Source organism: Schistocerca nitens, chromosome 1 (genome assembly GCF_023898315.1).
Source record: "Schistocerca nitens isolate TAMUIC-IGC-003100 chromosome 1, iqSchNite1.1, whole genome shotgun sequence".
In the NCBI taxonomy this organism is placed as follows: domain Eukaryota; kingdom Metazoa; phylum Arthropoda; class Insecta; order Orthoptera; family Acrididae; genus Schistocerca; species Schistocerca nitens.
Genome location: NC_064614.1, coordinates 894327563 through 894349562, shown reverse-complemented (window position 1 = coordinate 894349562; position 22000 = coordinate 894327563). Strand labels below are relative to the sequence as shown.

Sequence of the window (22000 nt, the reverse complement as noted above, 5' to 3'; positions counted from 1 at the left end):
CATATATACAACACAGAACACGAAAAAGTAGAAAAAAATGTAGCTCTCATAGCTTTTTCGAGTACCTGGCGTACATCCACGGCAGCTCTGCATGAACTGCGGGGTAAGACAGTTGCGGAGCGTAACTTGTGCTGCACTGTCTGAGGACAAAGACTAAAACAGAACTGTCCGTATATTTCTGCTACCGTGTCCTTTAATTATCTAGAGAACACTGAAGCCTCACATTTCATCTCTACACTGTCAGCGCATCGGAAATAAAAATGATATGTAAATAAGAAAGGATGTGCAACCAACAAACAGTTCACATTAAATGGAACACGCAGACACAATACAAATACGGCTATTACCTCACTTTTCAATGAAGAAGCACGCAAAGTGTTACCTTGCGGTAAGACGTAGAAGATACTAGCAAAAGAATCATCAACCGAGAGTCTGATATCTATGCGATGCAGCGGCACATATAGTATGAACAACGATCTATTTCGATTCTGGCGTAAAGAAATTATAAATACCTTTTGTCTATGATAGATTGCTACCTGCAGCGGACTCAGCATAGTTTACAATTCTGCGTTGCCCATACTGAACACGAAGTATAGGTTTAAACATCGATCGTTATTGTGAAATCATCCAATTCCTCATTCAGGCCACAGGCGCTTCGCAGTAAAACATTACGCTGCCCATGGGGATAGAAAGTGAAAGATGTTAAAAGGAAGAGGCTCCCTCACATGCTCTGCGGTTGACAGCTGCATGACCCGGTCAGCCCACATTAACTCGTTTCTACTAACGCTATCTGCAAATTGGCTTGAATTGCCTTCTCGCGAGCAATTTTCTACCCGCGCGTTTCACTGGAACTCGCCTGTGCAACTGCCAAATGTAATATCGAAAGCACGCCTATTTCCTTAGACAGTGTTCATTGTCTTCCTGCAAAACAAGGAAAAGAAAATGACGGTGTGTTGGAATAAAAAGTGATACTATCAACAGAAGTTCGCTACACGAAACATGTCTGGCTACTCCCAACATTTCCCATATTATTTCATCATGTTTACGTAATGGTGCAACCAAATATATAAAATGTGCATCTAAACAAAACAGAAACCTTGGAAATGAGAATAATAAAGTTGGAAGGACGAAACTGAACGCCTACTAGCAGCGCTGTCTTTTTAACCAAGTCGAGAGATACCTACCTATGGTCGGTACAGAGAGCGTCGCTATGCGTGTGTAAATTACACATATTAACAGGATTCGTACGCTCTCGTGCCGTGCAGTCCCTCAGAAGTGTGAACCGAAGCGAGCGTCGCTATTTCTGCGTGTAAATTGCACATATTAACAGGATTCGTACACTCTCATGTCGTGCAGTCTTTCGCAAGTGTATCATTGTCACGCAAAGCCACATTTCACATAGTAGTTATTATACACTGGGGAACTCCGCACCAGAGACGAACAGCTCTGAAGGGACAGAGAGGCTGATTATAACTGCGGCATTCACCTCACAGGTGAGGGAGAATGCCGTTATTATAATCTACCCCTTCAATTCAAAACCAAATCAAAAAAGTAAAACAAAAAACAAAACAAAAAGAACGCATAAGACGAAATATTTAAAATCTCCTTTCACGCCATCAATAAGTAAATCGTACCAAAACAGCGTCAACTAAAGCAAGAACTGGAAAGAGTGTAAAATCTATCACCAATCCACTCTCCCCCATTCACGAGTGGAAATAAGCATGCCGTTATCCAATGAGATCATGCAACTCCCATCTCCAATTTTCCACATTCAACGTTCAGGTCAGATACTAGCGCCAGCCACGATCCCTCTTCCCAAAAGGTAGCACAGTCAGTGAGCATGAAGTGATGATTTTCTTTGGAACGAAAAAAAACTTTAAAATCGACAGGAGGACGTGACTCGTTTGCTGAAATTACAATCAATGTTGAAGTTGTTTTTCTGAGTCGAAGAGTCCATTACTCCCATACACATCGGCAAACAATGAGGAACTACAGTCAGAGCTGTAGTTAGTTTTGCAACTAGAGAAATTATATGACGCAGCAATCTATATGAACCTAGCGCCCGTGTGTGTGACCGCCGGTCGTTGTCCCAGTTTCTTACCGCAGTCTTTATTACTATCGATCGCTGTTCTGCGTAATAGCGGCTCAGACTCGACGTTCGATAGTCGGCACGAATTGCAGCGACACGCGAAACATCTACTGATTCGCATAAGAGTACTTCAACCGAAATGCTAAGTGCACGGTCGTGAATAGAGAATTCCTCAACAGTATCCAATCCCACGATACATTAAACATTTAGCAATGTGTGTTTTGTTTCAATTTTATTACCAAAAAGGGTGAAAATGAAGCAACATTCTTATACAGGAAGTACATACATTGACTATTTGCCCATATAACCACCAAGAAGGCAGAGAGACTTCTCGTAACTGTGTACCAGCTATCCTCCTCTGCAGGAAGACTGCTCCTCGAAGAATCCACCAGAAAGGCGTTGTGCATCACAGGGATTCACTTTCTTCAAATTCCCAGTATCCGCGTTTGATTAAAATCAAGAAATAACCACGAGACTACAGTTACGGCAGTTCAGGTGCATATGGAGCAGTAACGACAATCTTTCGTAGGGGCCACTCATTCACCATTAGCGAAAATGCCAGGAGCAAAAATGTAGTCTATATAGTCTCTGCCTGATAACGTACAGAGGCATTCTGAGCACAAAGTCGTTGCCAGGTACAAAAATAAACGTGGCTACATAGTGAAGACATTTCCAAAGATACTCAGGCTAAGTGGTGTGAACGACGATGGCCGACCGAATGCTGCTGCATCAACTGAATGACTACTCCAACTATTCACAGCTCAAGTGACGGATCACTTTATCTTCCATCTGGTTCACCACTAAGCGAATTTCAGCTTTTCGGAGGTGAAGTAGTTGGACGGACGACACGATTTCACAACCAAGAAAACTGCAGAGCGCACCGTGACGGCATGGTTCGCCAGAAAGGATAGATAAGAAAACCTAAGTCAGCGTTAAGGTAAATACGTCAACCACCCTGGTGATATTGTTGAAGCCAATACACTCACGAACCCTTTCTGGTATTCACTTTTTCCTTTTTTAATTTCCCGTCCTATCGGGAGACATAATGTTTAGTAGCCATTAATTCTAAAGAATATCCTCCAAGCATGGAGGACAAACTTAACTGCTAATTACTGAGATAAGTTTTAGATACAGCGTACATCTTTATTTGCAAGGCAATGTGAAAAATAAGGGCGTCTGTGAGACGTGACACTGGCTCTGAAGCAGAATATTGGAAATATCGACATCAGTAAAGACGGCGGGAAAGTACCAAAGGTTCCTAGGTGCTAAATAAAAAACGTCTGAAATTTAGCAACATGACTTTTGGAACTGATACTAACAGCAACAGAGTTGTTATCGCTCTAGTCTCCAGGAATATATTCATGAAATTAATAATGAAGAAATTAGATCTCTCGTCGACAAAGACTGCGCTGAAGTTCGTGGAGTAGAAAAATCTACAATACTTTAACTTGTGCAGCAGTTCCAAAAGCGGAACCTGTTGCTTCCGGTAAATAAACTGCGAGTTTGTTCGTATCCCCGGGGAACGATGTTTCATCTCTTGAAGTCAAACATTGTGACTTTTACATGAATGAACCAGTACCAGCATTTTAAGCTATAGGTAATGGTAAACGCACTTATTAAAAACAGAAACACACGGAATTAACGTTCCACACTAATATTTATTTATATTTTGTTGTGAACTGGGTTTTGACTTTCTAGACCATCGTCAGACAACTTAGACTGAACAGACAATTGAAACAACCACCGCGAGCTTCTAGCTGTACAGGGACTTTTATTACCAAAGATATGTAACGTTTAATGATTTTTACATCCACACGGAAAACACGAAATCGGAATGTTTGTATTTGGCATGAGAACAAAACAAGAAATAATATGATCATAAGTGTATATTGAATTTGTTACGTTCCTCAAAGCATCAATGAAATATTCCACAACTACCCGGAACAGATAACAGAATTCTCGAGTTAGCTTCAACTACGAAAAGACGAGCTAATGGTAACCACGAACGGAACGAAAAGTTCTTTGACGTAGCCCTGACAGCAAAGTGTTCATCCTTACTCATAGTGCAGCATCCTAAGATCGGAAGTCACGATATTAGTTCTTCCAGATGCCGATTCCTCAACTCGCAGATGAACCTCACCTGCTAATCGATAAGGCAGTTCTAATTGACGACCTGTGAATTTTCGAATAGTCAGCAGGAGGACCATGGTCAAGTTTGGCTTTACTTGAAACTGAGCAAGGATAATCGCGCTTTTTGGTATCACACTGAGCTGTGTAGACCGTAAGTCTATTTGTACGAGATGTAAAAACCACGTTAATAAATCGAACGATAAGCAGAACGAGGACAGACGAGTTGGCAAAGCCGAGGCGACTTCATCCAGCTACCGAGACGCTCTGTTAGCAATCGCTAATCAGTTCAATTAGCGTCCTTGTTGCACCAAGAGGATGGGCGACTGTCGACACACTCTGTTCAGGACGTAATGCAAAGTCACTGTAGCAAATTTACCGAAGAAACCAGAAATTTTACGTATAGAGTTCTTGGCAGCAGTACATGAGCGACATTTGATAAACACGGAAAGCAACTTCTGGGGTATTTCCCAGGAGACGACTTCCGCTGCAGCAACATCCTTTTTCTACGATAGCTTCGCCGTCTGTTTCGGTCGATGCCTGCCATATGCGGTGGTAGATACTTAACATCATGCGTTAGACAGTGTCTCGCATTGTTCTGCTACTGAACGCCGACAAGAATGATACATTCCTTCGCATATCGGTACCACGTTCCATCTGCGATAGTTCGAGAACCGGGTCACTCTCATCAGTTGGCAACACAATTAAAAGTCAAGGAAACAATCTGTACACAGCTCTGGAATATTTTTAACATCACTATCTAACGTGTAAATACAAATAAAACACCCAAAAAACCGCCTCTCTCAATCATAGATGAATCAACAATTTTAATGCCGAATCCTCAGCATCAGGTAACAAGCTAGCTGTTAGTTCAAAATAATATCTCCATGGATATAACACACTGCGCCCTTTAAAAACAACACAAAGAAATAAAAACCTGCAACTAACCAGCGTGCACATTTGCTGCATGTAATGCCAAATTAAAAGAAGCACCAAGCTACTAAAGGTAGAATCTAGTATTGCCGCTACCCACGGACGTCCTACGATCAGCGTGCTCGGCGGCTAGCACAGAATTACCTTGAGGGCTTCCATCCTCGGGGTGCGGCCTACGTCGAGGGGTGCCCCGGGGCGACCCTTGGAGCGGCGCGCGGCGGCCAAGACGCGGGCCGCGACGCCGCGGTCGGCGTGCGGCAGCGAGAGCGTACTCACCATCTTGAGCGTGTCCTGCGCGCGCAGCAGGTAGAACATGGACTGCAGGTGCTGCTGGATGTCGGAGCTCACGCGCCGGCTGCTAGTGCGCACGCGGTCCGTCGGTGGCAGCACCAGCGCCGCGCCCTTCCCCGCGAAGTAGCACTCGCTCAGGCTGCAACAAGCAATTGTGCCAAACCATCAGCGCCCCGATTCTTGATGCTGCTCGTATACTAGGGTGTCTATTAGCCCCGTTTCTCCCGGGGCAGTCTCGTTGTTTCCCCAAACTCTCTCGCAATCCAGAAAGTTTTTTTGCGGCTCTCGAATGTCCCGGTTTTTTGTGATTCCCCTTGGCTAACGCATTTTACGCTACCAGATGTTGATTTGCAATTTACTGTTCATTGCGCTAATACATACGTGAGAATGGGCCTCTTGTATAGCTCGCTCTACAAACTTTGTTTATTTACTGGTAATGTTGTAGTTGGTAGTACCGATTCACGTTCAGTTTCATCATGCCAAAACGAAAGCGTGATTTTAAGTGCAATATAAAAAGTAAGTTACTTTTACCACTAGCAGCGGAGACACTGTAGAGTGTTGTTGCGAAAATCAAACTTTGTTTTCGGACGTGGTGGGAGGTTTGACATTGGAGATCACGTTAATACGATGAAACATCACATCAGTGTTCAAATGAAACTGCACTTCTTGATAAAATACATAAAAGTCAAAAGTACGGTGGCAGTGGAGCAGAACAGTTATTGTTAAGTCATTTGATATCGTGTGTGCATGACGCGTACGAAAACTTTTTCGTTCATTAAATTTAGCCCATACAGTTTTTGCCGCCCCCACCCTTTTTTGCTTCATTGTCCCTGTTCTTAATTTTTTAAACTGTCCAGTTTTTTAATAAAAACTAACTGGACACCCTATCGTATACACAAAATGTAGTACCGAACAAGTAAAACAGTGGTAGTGGTAGTAGTAGTAGTAGTAGCCTAAGGTGTGGCTCTCCGACCAAATGAAACGATATTTATTGCACTCTCATGCGCGTTTCGCTTCTTTTATTCCCGAAGCACCCACAGTGGCCTTTCCGCATATTTTTCTTATTAAATATACATAATAAATATGCGACGAAAAAGTTCTGAACATGTTCCCATATTACATTAGTAGTAGGATCGTACTGCTAGCGGCTGTATATATAATATTTATTCTTCACCCGTTTCGGTTAATTAAACCATCAACTGGAAGAAAAATTGTAACATCTGTTGGCTTAAAACTGCACATTTCTAATAGAAGGCATTTTCGTACACCACGCGTGACAATGACAAGACGTGGAATTCTATGAAATACGCATTTTTATAGTAACAAATGTTACCATTTTTCTTCCGGTGAATTAGTGGTTTAGTTAACCGAAACAGGTCAAAAATAAGTATTATATACACAGCTGATGGCAAACAAAAATTTACTGCTATAAATATCTCACAGGTATAGCTAGTAACCTAAATAAATTTTTAATCTTATTGTAAGCCAAAAACACTTTATGGTTCAGGAGTTATTCTACGTATTTTGTTGCATTTACGATTTTGGGGATTCATTTCTTCACACCTGTGCTGCGATGGAACTGTGATTGGTTGCCCAGTACAATCCATAGTAGCCAGGCCTTGACATTTGCGCGCATATTTCATTACATTTATCTCACGTTTCCATTGCCGTGTTTTAAAAACTTATATTTACTCCGTGTATCTACCGTCTCTAGTTTTGGCAACCACGCTAATCGTATACATTATACACAACGACGAACGTTTTATTAGATTACGCACTCAGCTATTTACTCCATACGGCGTTACAGAAATAAGTGAGCTCTTCGACCCTAGTAAGTCACAACACTGATACGTATCTTTGCGCTCAGGAACTGCAAGGCAAAATCGAATACTCGTACTCATCAGTAACAAGACAATGAAACACATTCTATTCTGCGTGTGTTACCCAATTATGGGTGAGATGTCACCGCAGGCGGTGAATGTGATAAACACCACCTAGACTGAACGTATGGAGACGATTACGGAGAAATGCCCATTGCAGTCATTAATTACGAACGTCTCTCTCTCTCTCTCTCTCTCTCTCTCTCTCTCTCTCTCTGGGTGGGTGGATGAGGGAGTGAAATTAAGTAGCTCTTGTAGTCAGAAAAAAAACTGTTTGAATCCTATAGAAACCACAGACGGTACACTTTAACTGGTTACAGCTGAATATATTAATTTTGTACAACACGATTCGAGGCTGGATGCTTCATCTTCAGGAGGACATCTGATCATCATCTAGGTCTTAGTTCGCCTCAGTGCTGTTATTGTGGTGGAATCTGTTTCTTGGGCTCTCATTTATGCTAAATCCCATCTGAAATGTTACAGAGGCGAACTTCATTAACTCATGTTTCTTAATTTTATCCTTCATATCACTATAGCACCCATCACAACAACACCAAGTCAGGTATTTTTAGTTCTGTAAAAGCACTGAACACAATTAACACACTTTGGTTCAAAGGTATAATAATCTCCTCCTCCTCCTCCTTCTTCTGTGTTGTACACATTTACTATAAGCCTGATCTCAGGAAAAATTCGGAATTTAAAACGAAACTAAGAAAAATATTTTCTCTGCCGCAAATGGGTTGCCAAAACAATTTGCGTTTTTTGGTATACAGGTACACCATTGCTTCAAAACAAGCAGTTGTCTTATGGCTATAACTGAAATCTTTGAATATGCAAGACGAATACATGTTACAATTTAAAAAAAGAAAAAATGCTACAATGCGTAAGGCACCTCCAAATTCTGAGACCTACTTTATATGTGTACACTTTCTTATTGAATAAAAATTCGTATGCAAACTACAGTATGAATTATCATTCAGATTATTCCAGTCTGTAGCTACTTCCTACAAAAATGTCAATTCCTAAACAAGTGTTTCATTAACTCTTTCAATCGTATGGTTTGCGCGATTTTGTAAAGTTTTCCGGCAAAATTGTTGAAATATATTGGCAACCTGGTAGCTTGAGCCCACTTACTGAACAGAGAATCCTGCAAACCAGATGCCACGTGTGATAACGGATGTTTGCCGTGGAGGACAGGCTATGCCAGTTAGCTCCTAACGTTACGTCATGCCATTAATGCCGAAATGGCTCTGTCCCCTGGTGTTATCTGCTGTCATCTTAGGGTGGTCCCGTTATCGTCAATGTCTTCAGAGCAGCTGCACCGACAAATTCCCAAACCTGAACTGGCTATAGAATGAAAGGACGAAGAATACACAGAATTAACTAGTAGAAAAACCCGTGGCTGCCAACATATTTTCCTTAAACGATACAAGATATAATAGCGTGTGCCTGAGTCCATACATAAATGTCGCCAAAACACATTGGTGGGTTACGGCCTAACAAGTGCAAATTTTGGTGTAGATTTACGTTTAAAAATATACTTTACCCTTCGAAACTGTCATCAAAGAATCACAATGAGTGAAATTTCGTACGCAGAATTCAGTATTAACAAATGCTTCTGTGTAAAGAAAGTGGGATATTACCTGGGTTATGACCTAACAGCTGCAATTTTGGTATAGTTACATGGTTTAAATGTATAGTCACACTTCGTAATATGAGCGAATATCATATGTAGAAATCACTGTTAAATAATAAATGTTAGAGTGGCATGAGAATCCATTAATTTCATTAGTCACGTCCAACGCACAAATCCGTGGTTGAGTCAGCATCTAACCAGCGGTGCTTAATTCAGTCGTTCTTGAAAAATAGTGACAGGCAGAAATTTGACTTTAAGCCTTGGAGGTTTGATATGCAAAAAGCAATATAAAAGAAACCATCGCAAGAATTCTCTTATATATGCAAGATCCGAAGAGCACAGAACGCAAATAAATCAAAGATACGACCGATGCAAAGAAATAGTTTTACACAAGGAGAAGGTAACCTACGAACATAGCACATGTGTTACGAGGAAATGTCTTTAACGGATCACAGATTGGATCTCCGACAGGAGTTGAAGATATTGCTGAAGTTGGGACCACATCGTGCGCTGGACATTATTATTATTATTTCTCTTTCCTGTCTCAGACGTTATATTATTATTATTACTACTACTACTACTACTACTACTAATGTGGAAGGGCTACTGCTCGAAATCTAAACACTACAGGAAAGGCGTGGAAAGAGGACATTAATTGTCCTCATGTCGGAACCCACATTCCGTGCTCATTGAGAAGTGTTTCATGGTAGTTGTGCAGGGGAATTATGAAGTCGATGAATCACACAAATTGCCACGAAGAACGTAACAAACTCTCAAAGTATTTTTTACAATATTTACTAACATTGTGTGTGGTGCACAATTCATCATACGGCATACATGCAATCGGTACTTCAATTCTGCCCATACCCGATCCACGATATCAGACGCTGAGATGCGGCGTCGCAAGATTTGGAGATACTGCGTTAGAGACGGAACATAACAAACGCTATCCTCGATGTTAACGCTACAAGAAAAAAAATCACAAGGCACCTAGTTCGGCGAGCGTGGTGGCCACTCGAGTAGCACTAGGTGAACGGCGGTAGGATGGGTTGTCCAGCGACATGGCAACGTCACATTTTCACGTAATCTCGTACACTACTGTGGTAAAGTACAGGGGCGTCATCGAATTTAAAGACAGAATCAAGTTGTGGCGTGAGCCACCCTCTGCCCTGATGATCTGACACATCTGGTCGGCCCGAAAACTTTGCATCGCATAACAGATCCATCCTCCCCGAATTTCTCGTGCCATTTCACAACACTGATGTAACCTGGTGGTGTCTTGTGAAACTTTCCACAGAAAGCTCTTTGCGCACTCAGTACCAACTGGCAACTGGCAAATTCTGCCACACAACATACTTTCTCTCCGTGGTTCGCCGCCATTTTCATCAACTACTGTCCGTGGCTCCCTGTTGCGGTTTTCCAAACTTACTTGTCGGCGTCACGAAGAAAAGAAAATACACTTTAAGAGTTAGTCTTTTATATACTGTAGCATTTGTTAAGTTATGTTTACCATTTAACTAACAGATTTCTTAAAGTATTTCACGGACTTTGTATTTACCCTGTATGTGGTATGTTGCGAACAGTTACCAATGAATTTGCACACGCGTTTCTCTACTGTGGTTCTAATTCGCTTTTCTCATGACAAGTCTGCAGCGTGACGCCGACCTCCACCTTCCTTTATAGCTTACGACGAGTGACGTAATTTCTCTACATCGGAAAAAAACATAGTAAGCATGAAAGCATTCCTGAGTGAACAAATACAAATTCCAGTCTCAGAGCGCTAATGTGCAGAAGCAGATTTTATTTGCACAGTCCAGAGATTCGGAGAAATAACGGGTGAACTGAAGGATTTACCTGTTCCCAGGTCATAGGCGCCGTGCCCCTACCCCTGCTCCTCCCCCCTCCCCCACCACTCACCCCACACTCGGCCGCTGGATGACAACAGTTCCCAGAAAGGACTTTCCTGTCCCGAGGGAATGGTATTTGCTCCCTCTCCCTTCTCCCTCAAGCACAATGTGAACGTCGCACTGGTCGAAATACAAGTCCCTATGCTTGCTTTTCTTCCGACGTTCCTAATATGATTGTCAGTACGGAAGTTGTTACAACGACCAAGGGCAGCCATTACTCTCATTACACTGGATACTCGTATCGTGATTTTGTAGGCGTATCGTAAATTTTGAGAATCTAAAGGTGTTTTTTTATGGGTGTCCTTAATCAAAAACGCCTACCATTACAAGGGGAAGATGTATTCGAAAAATGCAGCAGTGTTTTACCTGTCCGAACATCTCTGCGGACTCGAGAATAAACTCACCAGTTATCCCAGATATGAGTGGATAAAACGGGGAACTTCAAAATAAAGGTTATCATTTTGTTACGGTAATGACTTACCCGAAAATATGAAGAGGTCCTTGCGTTATCAGAGTAGTCAGGAGTGGAGGAGCAAATAAGAGCCCGAGCACTGTTCTGAAACCGACCTGCTTCAAGATCTATTAAGAGATGGTGACGGCAGCAGTTTTATTCTGGAAAACAGCAGATTAGAAGAGAATCATTTTTTAGTGAAAAGATAGGGAAAGGAAGCTTAGGAAGGTCATCCCATTTTTTATGGATGGAACTTCTAAGTGATACAGCAAGCAGTTTACACAAATCTACACCATATGTACACACTTAGAGGAGCGACTGACGAAACTAACATTCCTCATGTAGTATACGTCGTGCTCTCTTCTCTAATAAGAAGAGATACCCCTATGTTCACCTGTTCTGTCTGATTAAACAGGCGTTTCCTCAGTGGTGTCCAAGAGAAGTGAATGATATTTCGTCGTGTTCCCCCACAAGTGAAGTAAGCGGATGTTATTTCTATACGAAGTACAGTTTATGGAGGAAAATTCAAGATTTCGGTCTAACTGAGGAGTACCGTCAGAGCAAAGATTTATAAGACTTCACGTCAGCTTGTATGCAGCGCTCGCATTGGTAAACACAGAGGGCATAAGTAACGATTGGACTGAAATTCATGCGCAAGCTCCTGATAACGAAATACTCAATTTTTTGGCTGCTTTTTGAGTCTGGGCTACAGAATAAGGAGACCGCCATCGCAATGTGGAATTGCTACGGAAAAAGGCACCGAACGCCGAATGTTGCTGAAGTGTGGCACAAACACAATAAATAATAATTCTGGGAATGCTCACCCTAGATTCAATGTGAAATTAAAGCTGAATCTTGAATAGAAGATGAGGAAGATGAACGACAAGTTAAAGAGAAATATAAAATATTATGAAAATAACGGAACTATTAAATGCTGCTTGAAAGCCATTGGCCACATTCAGAAAGTGGACTAAGCTCTATTCGCAAATTGCATATTATAACGCTATGAGAACAACTAAGTCCGCGGAAATTTTTTTGCTTAAAATTATTAATTTGATTGAAGAAGCATTATCAACATTAGTGTTAAGTTCTGTTAATAAATAAGGTGTACTGTAGTTGTAGCATAGAAATGATGAAGCCCATTCAGGCTGATTTTAAACACACTATGTTTTCTTTCTCTATTTTAGCTAACGATGAAAGCTCTATTTTGTCCTAGACATCATTAATAAATTTACATAAGCCACAAGAGATATCGGATTTTACCAGGGAAATTAACCTGGGGTGTATCGTTCCTTTTTTCTCAATCGTTCACACTTTCGTTTTCTCGTCTTTTTTACGGTCACAGTTGATAAAATGGCAACAAACGCTTCACCGTTCTTCGACATCTTTCGCTTTACTAAATGAAGCGCCTAACACACCGTAAACAGTTATGTCAAAATTTCAGTATACTGAGTGACTGGCATTGTTAATAAGTACTGAACATGTGAAGGCCCCTAGCGTACTGGCGGTGTCGGGAAAGGTGCGGAGACGACAGCTCGAAAGCAGAGATTTGGGACACCGCCTGATCGAGGAAGGCATTCCTCCTCCCGAGGGATTGTTGCTCAGACTTCTGGTACAAGGTAAACCTTGCTATCCGGATTTCTCCGGCATTCGTTTTTTGTTCAGGAGCAGTAGAAGAACATCTTTTGTTGGGACTCATCAGAAAGAGTTAAAAAGGACATGTTTGTGGGTGAAATTGACGACACCTCCAAATACACCCAGCGCCAACCCTGGTTTTTGTGTCTTGTGCCACCTTTGGTCCTCCCAATGTGCGCAGCAGTGGCTGTGCGGTGGTAGCTGTTATGTTTGTGGAGATACAGGTGTGTGAAGTGGTCGACATCATACCGTGGTATCCTCTGTCTCTTACTCATCAATGAATTATTCCAATGGAAAAATTCGGGACTGTTCCAAAATGTTCTCGAGCTTTTAAGAATATTTTCTTATGTTCTAGAGTACAATTCTGAGATGACAAATATCGCACTGATCTGCACTTCGGCAAAATCATCTTAACCAATAAGTTATGCACCGTGGTAAAGAAATAGAAACAACTCATGGAAAAAGTGTATCCTATTGTAGAGGAAAACTACTTAAACAAAGAATGGTTATCTGACTGAACGTTTTAGCACCAGTAAATGACGATGTTCAACAAACAAATCAGCGAATACAGACTATGTCAGAGGAAGAAAAAAATATTTTTTTGCATTGAAAAAATGATGAACCGAGACAAAACCGTAAATTTCCCAACAGAATTCCCAAATTAGCTTGATGTTTTCAGTATGTCGTCGCAATAGAAAAGATCTACAGAACACCACAGAAGAGAAATACTAAATGGAACCGAAAAAGGCTAGACAGCATTCACTACACAAATTCAGTTAACCAACCATGAAACTCCCAGTTCCCCGGAAGATTACCGTACAGTGTGACAATCTATAACTAATGTAGGCTGGAGATTACATGAACCAGTTCTCTTTCGCAGAGTTGTGAGTACAACACTACAGGCACACCTACATGTGATACATTGTTATTGCCACCAACACACAAATGGTCACGAAAGTGTGTAATCTCCAATACGCTTAAATTACAGAATGTCAAACGATGTTGTCTGGGTCCCTCTGCCGTTTCAAAGTAATAAATATTTTTTCTGGTCTGTTGGTATTATTGATTAGTATAAATATGGAAGAACGTTCCGTCGACATCGAGGCCGTTAGAGACGGAGCGCTAGTCCAGCTGGACAAGGACAGGACGGGAAACCGGCCATCGAGAGACGCTCTGACAGGGGACAGAGAAGTGAGCTAGACATTTCGACAGAGCCGTGTTACGGCCACTGGCAGTTCAAGGGCAGCCGAGAAATCTTGACGAGCGCGTGGCTGAGGCAGCTCAACGCACATACGGAACAGTTTGGCGTCCACTGTATACTAGAAAGAGGAAGAAGAACGACGCCTTCTTTTTGCACTTAAGCCACTGTTGCGACATTCAACAAACATTACAAACTGCAGTCAACCCTATATCTGTAATGACGGAAAATTTATAGCACCAAATAATCTGAACTGTAAAGACAGGACAAAGATGTTAAATGAAACAAAAAAATGACAACACACTTAATTAACTGCAGCGGGCAGTAACAAAACGTTACTAATTTAAACATTTCGTTAATTTCATATATATAATGAATTTAAACTGCCATGTGTAAACAGCAGGTATAAGCTATGTTTGAATGACCTACAATACCTCTACAGGGATCGTCGATAAATACGTAAAGCTTTCAATAAGTAATACAATATGGTCTTTTTTCTGAACGCAGGTTGGTTTTATTCAGGATTCCAATACGCCATATTATTCCCTACTCTTTGGGCTTCAAAACCCTATTTTTCAACATAATCTCCGTTCAATGCGACGGCTTTACGCCACCTTACTGGGAGGGTCTGTATGCCTGCAGTCAACGTCGGAGACAAGTGTCTTGCTGCATCACTAACCTCCCCGTCACTGTCTCTCGCGGTGTGATCCTTCATTGGACAAAACAGATGGAAGTCGGAAGGTGCGAGATCCGGGCTGTTGGGTGGATGAGGAAGAATGGGCCTACCAAGTTTTGTGAGCTCCTCTCGCGTGTGCAGCCTCGTTTACGGCCTTGCGTTGTCATAGGGAAGGAAATGTTTGTTTACATCACGTCGAATGAGTGTGTTCGCACGTTCCAACATTGCAGCAGTCACAGTTGTATGTGGTCGGCCGGCACGCGGAAGATCGGACTGGTTTGCGCGACCTTACTGCGATGACGACAGATGCATCGTTCAACGATTCCTCGTGCTTTTGTTCACTGCCAGGTAGACATTCTGCAAGTGCCTATGAATATCTCCGATACTCTGGTTTTCCGTCAAAAGAAACTCAACTACAGCTCTCTGCTTGGAACGCACCTCCGCTAAAGACGCCATTTTGAAAGCTACGTATATCGCCACCACCAACTTGAAACTATGGGGCTGAAGCGAGAATATTCCACGAAGTCCTACAATAAATTCCGCATTTTTTCAAGGGAAATTAGCATAGAGAAAAAAAGAGTTGTACTGCTTATTGAACGCCCCTCGGACATCGCAAGAAAAGGTTATTCCAGCAGGTTTACTAAGTGCATAGAAAGAATTTCAATGTATTTATGTAATACTTTTTACATGCACAAGTAATTCAAAGACGACACTGAGGTGGCACATAACATCTCCTCTGGACAATGTTCAGCCATTTGAAAAATCAATGGGCCTCCACTCGAAACTAATTAAAGTTAAGCTGTCCCAAGCACGGTGATAGATTGGAATAGCACAGTTCTTTATTAGATCTACTGGAGGTGATGTATTCTTGCTTCCTGCCTTCGAGATGACTTTGTCAGGCAGTTATAGGGGGACCTAAAGTTTAATGATGTCTCTCAACAAAGTTGCAAGTCAACAATTTCCACATTAACAAGTCATTGCCGGAAATAATAAGTCACAGAAAATCTCTGGGACTGGTTGGGGAACGAAATTTTCATTTCGTAGTGTTGCTGTTTCCCACTAAGCCACCCATAGCTACTGATGCATTTTCTTATAAACAATTATGACGTTTGTACAATAATTTGTCCAATAAAAAAATAGCATTTTTTCATTAAGTCTGAAGACAGGTTGACGCAGCTGTCAACGCTACTCTATGCTATGCAAGCCCCTTCATTTCTACCGAACTACTGCAACCTACATCCGTTTGAACATGCTTTGGTCTCGTTCTATGATCTCTATTCTGCACACTGACGTCCACTGCAAAACTGACGGTCCCCTGATGCCTCAGAATATGTACTGTGAACCGAACCCTTCTTTTAGTCAAAGTGTGGCACAACTTTCTTTTTTCGATTCAATACTTCAATAGTTCTTCGATCCACCCATTCAATCTTCAGCATTCCTCTGTAATCACATATACCAAAATCGTCTATTCTTTTCTTGTATAAACTGTTTATCGTCCAGATTTAACTCTCGTACATGGCTACACTCGACAAACATACCATCAGGAATCACTTCCGTACACTTACAATTTCTATTATGCGTTGCCAAAATTACTCCCCTCCCCCTTTTTTTCTTCTTCAGAAAGGTTTTTCTTGCTCTTGGCATTCGGCATTATATAACTGTCTACTTTTGCATCATCAGTTAATTTGCTGTCCAGATATCAAATCTCATCCACTATTTTTAATGTCTCATTACACAATCTGATTGCCCCAGTCTCAACTGATTCGTCTACGTTCCATACCTTTGTTGGTATTCATTTTAAAGCCGGTCTTCAAGGCGCTATCATTCCATTCAACTGATCTTTCACGTCCTTTGTCGACTCTGGAAGAACAGAAACTCTTCTAAATGAAAAAAGAGGTAATTCCTATTTCTCTGTTCTTATAAATAGTGGACCTCTGCGTTTATGGTACACTAAGTGTTCAAGCTAATATCCTAGCATTTTAGGAACTTTTGGAACTGTTTTGCACAGGCTCTGCGAGCATAGTGAGTTACGGCTGTCGGACTATATGATGTAGCAGCAGCAGCAGCAGCCGCTACTGCGGGGTAAACAAGGGGACTATCTTGCGTTTGCGGCGGCCGATAGGCTCACAGCTGTTTCCGGCTTCCGGTGGCCGCTGACCCACTGGCGCCGCTCTGTCACCTGACAGCCTGGGTGGTTGGAGAGGGGGCGGCGGTGGGGGTTGTTAAACGACAATAGCTGCGCACAGCCTCCGGGGTCGGGTACTTATTCAGAATTCTTCGATTCTAGATTTTCCAGCCCTTAACTTCTTTACTATACAGGGTAAAGAGAACATACTTCCTGAGGCAAGTATCGACAGGAAAAGCAGAAAAGAAAAGATTCATATCAAATTATGTCCGGAAATGGACGGTGAGTATAAAATAAATCAGTACTTGTACTTTAAGAGGTGTAGCCACGAAGTATTAATTATCATCCCGAATAAAGTAAGTTACTTGCTAATTTTATTTTTGTTTGCAAGTAGATGTCTCCACTCCTGCTATAAATTGAACTTCCACCGAAATAGTACCATAGCACGTCGCAAGAGGAGGCAAAAGAATATGGTGGTGGTGGTTAGTGTTTAACGTCCCGTCGACTACGAGGTCATTAGAGACGGAGCGCAAGCTCGGGTTAGGGAAGGATTGGGAAGGAAATCGGCCGTGCCCTTTCAAAGGAATCATCCCGGCATTTGCCTGAAACGATTTAGGGAAATCACGGAAAACCTAAATCAGGATGGCTGGAGACGGGATTGAACCGTCGTCCTCCCGAATGCGAGTCCAGTGTGCTACCACTGCGCCACCTCGCTCGGTGCAAAAGAATATGGTGCACCTCTTTGCCACTGCATCAACGAGCTGGACCATTTCTATATCTACATCTACATGATTACTCTGCAGTTCACGATGAAGTGGCAGACTGTTCATCGAACCATCTTCAAGCTGTTTCTCTACCGTTCCATTCTCGAACAGCGCACTGGAAAAACGAACACTTAAATCTTTCCACACAAGCTTGAATTTCTGTTAGGAGAAAACTGGCGACTGAAATTTCATGAGGAGAACCTCCAGCAGCAAAAAACGCCTTTGCTTTAATGACTGCACCCCAATTCGCGCATCACGTCTGTGGCACTGTCTCCCTATTTGGCGACAGTAAAAACGAGCTGCCCTTCTTTGAACTCTTTCGATGTCCTCCGTCAGCCCAGTCTGTTTCGGGCCCACACCGCACACGAATACTCCAGAAGAAGCCGTACAAAGTGTAATATAAGCTTTCTCTTTAGTAGACCTGCTGCATTTTCTAAGTGTTCTCCCAATAAATCGCAGTCTTTATTTGCTTTCCCCACATTACCTATGCATTCGTTCATTTTTAAGTTATTCGTCATTGTAATCCCTAAGTATTTAGCTGAATTTACAGCTTTTAGATTTGTTGGTTTTATCTTGTAACCGAAATTTAGCGGAATCCTTTTAGTACTCATGTGGATGAGTTCGCACTTTTCATTATTTAGTGTAAATTGCCCCTTTTCGCACCATACAAATATCTTGTCTAAATCGTTTTGCAATGTGTTTTGATCATCTAGTAAGTTTATACGACAGTAAATGAGACCACCTTCTTCAAACAATCTAAGAGGGGTGCTCAGATTGTCTCTTAAATCGTTTACGTAGATCAAGAACAGCAGAGGGCCTATAACACTTTCTTAGGAAACGCTAGATATCATTCCGTTTAACCAGATGACTTTCCGTCAGTTACTGTGACCTCTCTGGCGGGAAATCACGAATCTAGCCGCACAACAGGTTTCAAAATCTGAAAATAAAGAATCAATTTGATACCTCCTGTCGATAGCATTTCTTACTTCGTCAGAATAAAGAGCTAGTTGAATTTCACATGAAAGATATTTACTGAATCCCTGTTGACTGTGTGTCAACAGATCGTTCTCTTAGAGTTATCCCTCAATGTTCGAAGACAGTATATGTTCCCCAATCCCATTGCAAACCGACGTTAGCGATATGGGTCTATAATTCAGAGGATTACTCCTATTTCCTTTCTTCGTATTGGTGTGACTTGTGCAGCTTTATAGTCTTTAGGTGCAGTGATTTAAGCTGCTTTGCTACACCGACGATATCTTCTTCTTCTTCGTATTCTGGATCCTATCGCGACGTGTCACGGTACTGTGGCCGTGGGATTTCAATGTGCGTCAGGACTGGAGACGTACCTGTAAATGAACATAAAATAACTCTCTGTTATTCGATGTGACCGTTAAGACTTTATGACTACCAGTCGTTCATTATGCGTTTCAGGGTTTAAATTTATTTAATTAATTCATATTTGTCTATGGAGATTGGGCTTATGAACAAAACCATTTTCTGTGTTGCAGATTTTGTCATGCACCTAAGTCAAAGGAATGATATGCTTTTCATTCCGGGAACAAGCCAAGATGGCTATTGTCTACGGTGAAGCACTTGGAACACAAGATCTCTACTGCTGCAAAATGTGCTTTTAGTAGTAAGACAATTGTCGGGCCTGGTGGTCCAACGGTAAAGCGTGTGCCTGGAAGTCGAAAGGTCACGGGACCGAATCCTGGCCGGTTCTCTCAACGATATGAGGACTCGCTTAGTTTGGATTCCACAATAATATCTACGTCTACTTCCAAGTTGGATAACGGAATTCCCCTAAGTGGCGCCTGAACCCGGCCACTGAGCAACGCGCAATTTATTAACGCGACAAGTAACATGGCTGATGCATAACGGAGCACCAGCTCACTGAAACACCTCAAAAGATCTTCCCCAGGAGATGGATAGGACGAGGAGGCCCTAGCGCCTAGCCATCCCTCTCACCAACCCCGCTGACTTTTTACTTGACCACCTGGAAACTGTGTTTGCTGAACCTTGCTGATGTGCAGATCCTTGATCATCTTTCCTACCGTAGAAGAAATTAACAACACGTAACGAGTAAGAAAGAATGGAGAAGAAATAAAAACTTCGAATTTTGTCGATGACATTGTAATATGAGATAACAAAGAAGGTGGAAAATCAGTTTAATGGAATGGAAAATGTCTTGAAAAGGGGTTATGAGGTGTACATCAACAACAGTAAAACGTGGGTAATGGAATGTAGTCGAATTAAATCAGGCGATGCTCTGGGAATTACATTAGGAAGTCACACCCGGAAAGTAGTAGATAAAGTTTGCTTTTTAGGCAGCAAAATAATAGAAAGGCTATAAAAGGCAGATTGAGAACAGAAATAAAATCTTTGCTGAAAAAAAAGATATTTTGACATCTAATATAATCTTAACTATACAGACTTCGACAGTATTCAGCCTTCCAGGGACATCAGTAGCAACCTAAAGAGGATTCCAGCTGAGGGATCGAAAAATCGGGCAGTGAATAAATTTGAAGAGGAATATGACGCAGCCTAAAGATTAAGAAGATTTTACCAGCTATGACAACGGCGGCGAGGAAAGCCAATACTGTCCAAAGATAAGTGTACATGAAATGTATTTGCAGTTGTGAATATGGACAACTTTCAGCTGTTTAAATTAAGAACTTATATTTGTAAATAAAGACTCAAACCATCATGAATAAGATACTCCATATGAAACCGTCGTAAGAATAGACTTTTAAGTAATGCAATTATGACTATTCTATGTCTATGTTAAGCTAGTGCAGTTGTAACTCTTGCTACCTGCACGGTAGATGTTGCTTGGAACCAAATCAGTGAATAACAAATTAACTTGGGGTGGAGCTATAAAGGCCGATGCCAAAAATTTTCCTGAAAGATCGAACGATTCTACATAGTTCTCTCTCTAGTGCCGTCAACAATTTTCAGTCTACTCAACATACGATTCAACGTGAAGTAGATATGTAGAATTGACCACAATGAATGAAACTCTACCCCTTCTCCACATGCAGTACACTGCGCGTTCAATAAAAAAATAAATAATAAAAAAAGAAGAGATTCACAAACTGAAATGACACATCGGACATACAACAAGCATCAGAGATCGCAAAGGACCCGGGGTCGAAAACATCAGGAGAGGGCACTATGGTCACATTAGCCCCCGCACATTTCCAGGAGGCAAGCGATGGCGCATCTACAGGCAACCTTTTTCGGCAGCTGGATTGGTAGGCGGAGGGCCTGTCGCATGAGCACCACGATCAGCCGATCTGCCCCCAATCAGTTTTTTCCTATGGGTGTGTCTGTAGGGCCTTGTGTATGAAACATCTGTTACATCGCAGGAGGACATAGTGCGCAGGATTATTGCGGCAGCAGGATGTCTTCGAGAGAGTGCGCCGTTCAATGCAGCGTCGATGTCAGGCGTGTCTGGATGCATCTGGGCGAAACTTCGAGCGTCTCCTGCAGTGGATGTCTATTCATAGCATGTACTCAATAACTGCAACGTCATTTAGTAGCCTAGAACGACCTTTGTGTTCCCCGGTTCCTATGTGATTACTGATCCTTGTTGTACGCCCAATGTGCCATGTCAATTTGTAAACCTTTTTTTGAATCACCCTGTAAAACCGAACAATACCACCCTTTCGAATTCGGCACCTAACTAATACACTAATTACGTAACTCACTCTGACAGATGAGCGTAATAACCGTCTCACACTTAATATTATAGTACCACTTCGGTCAGTCTCTGAAAACCTGTTGACGCATTAACCACAGCGATCAATTAATCGTCAAAAAAGGACGGAAGAAGTAAGCCTGCCCGACGACCACGGCACGTGTTGGAGGTCCTTCAGGTTTTCCGGCGGCCAGTGGCCACGAGCGCCGGCAGAAGGCTGGCCCTGAAAGCCGTCAGACACCTGCAGCCAGTCACGACCGAACCGCTATACCTAATTAGTTCTCCAGCGTGCTTCGTCTGCTTCCAAAGGAACCACCTTACGATTGAACAGGCAGCTAGTGTAAAAATGACTCAAGCAGCTACACTAGAGAACACAGTGAACAATACCCTACCTCTAATGGCATGAATAATATGCAACTGACAAAGGGCGCCCTCTCTGCCAGTGTAATCTCTCAGTATATCCAGTTTCACCTCGGCCACAATACTTTTTTGCTGACACCATAAAGAATAAGCTTCGCATACTTGAAGCTCCCAGCAGTCACGGGGTAACCTCGTCACCGTTGAAAAAACGTCCTATGCGTTTTCACT

The 22000-nt window shown here is 42.1% G+C and overlaps 1 protein-coding gene across 2 annotated transcripts in view; it reads right to left on the bottom strand.

Annotated features, from left to right (window-relative positions):
- Positions 1-22000, bottom strand: part of LOC126192086 (mucin-5AC) — a 623139-nt gene that overhangs the window by 142073 nt on the left and 459066 nt on the right. For both annotated transcript variants that reach the window (XM_049932578.1, XM_049932577.1), the window contains exon 3: positions 5426-5579. In XM_049932578.1, the coding sequence (XP_049788535.1) occupies positions 5426-5579 (154 nt within the window). The remainder of the gene's footprint in view (positions 1-5425; positions 5580-22000) is intronic.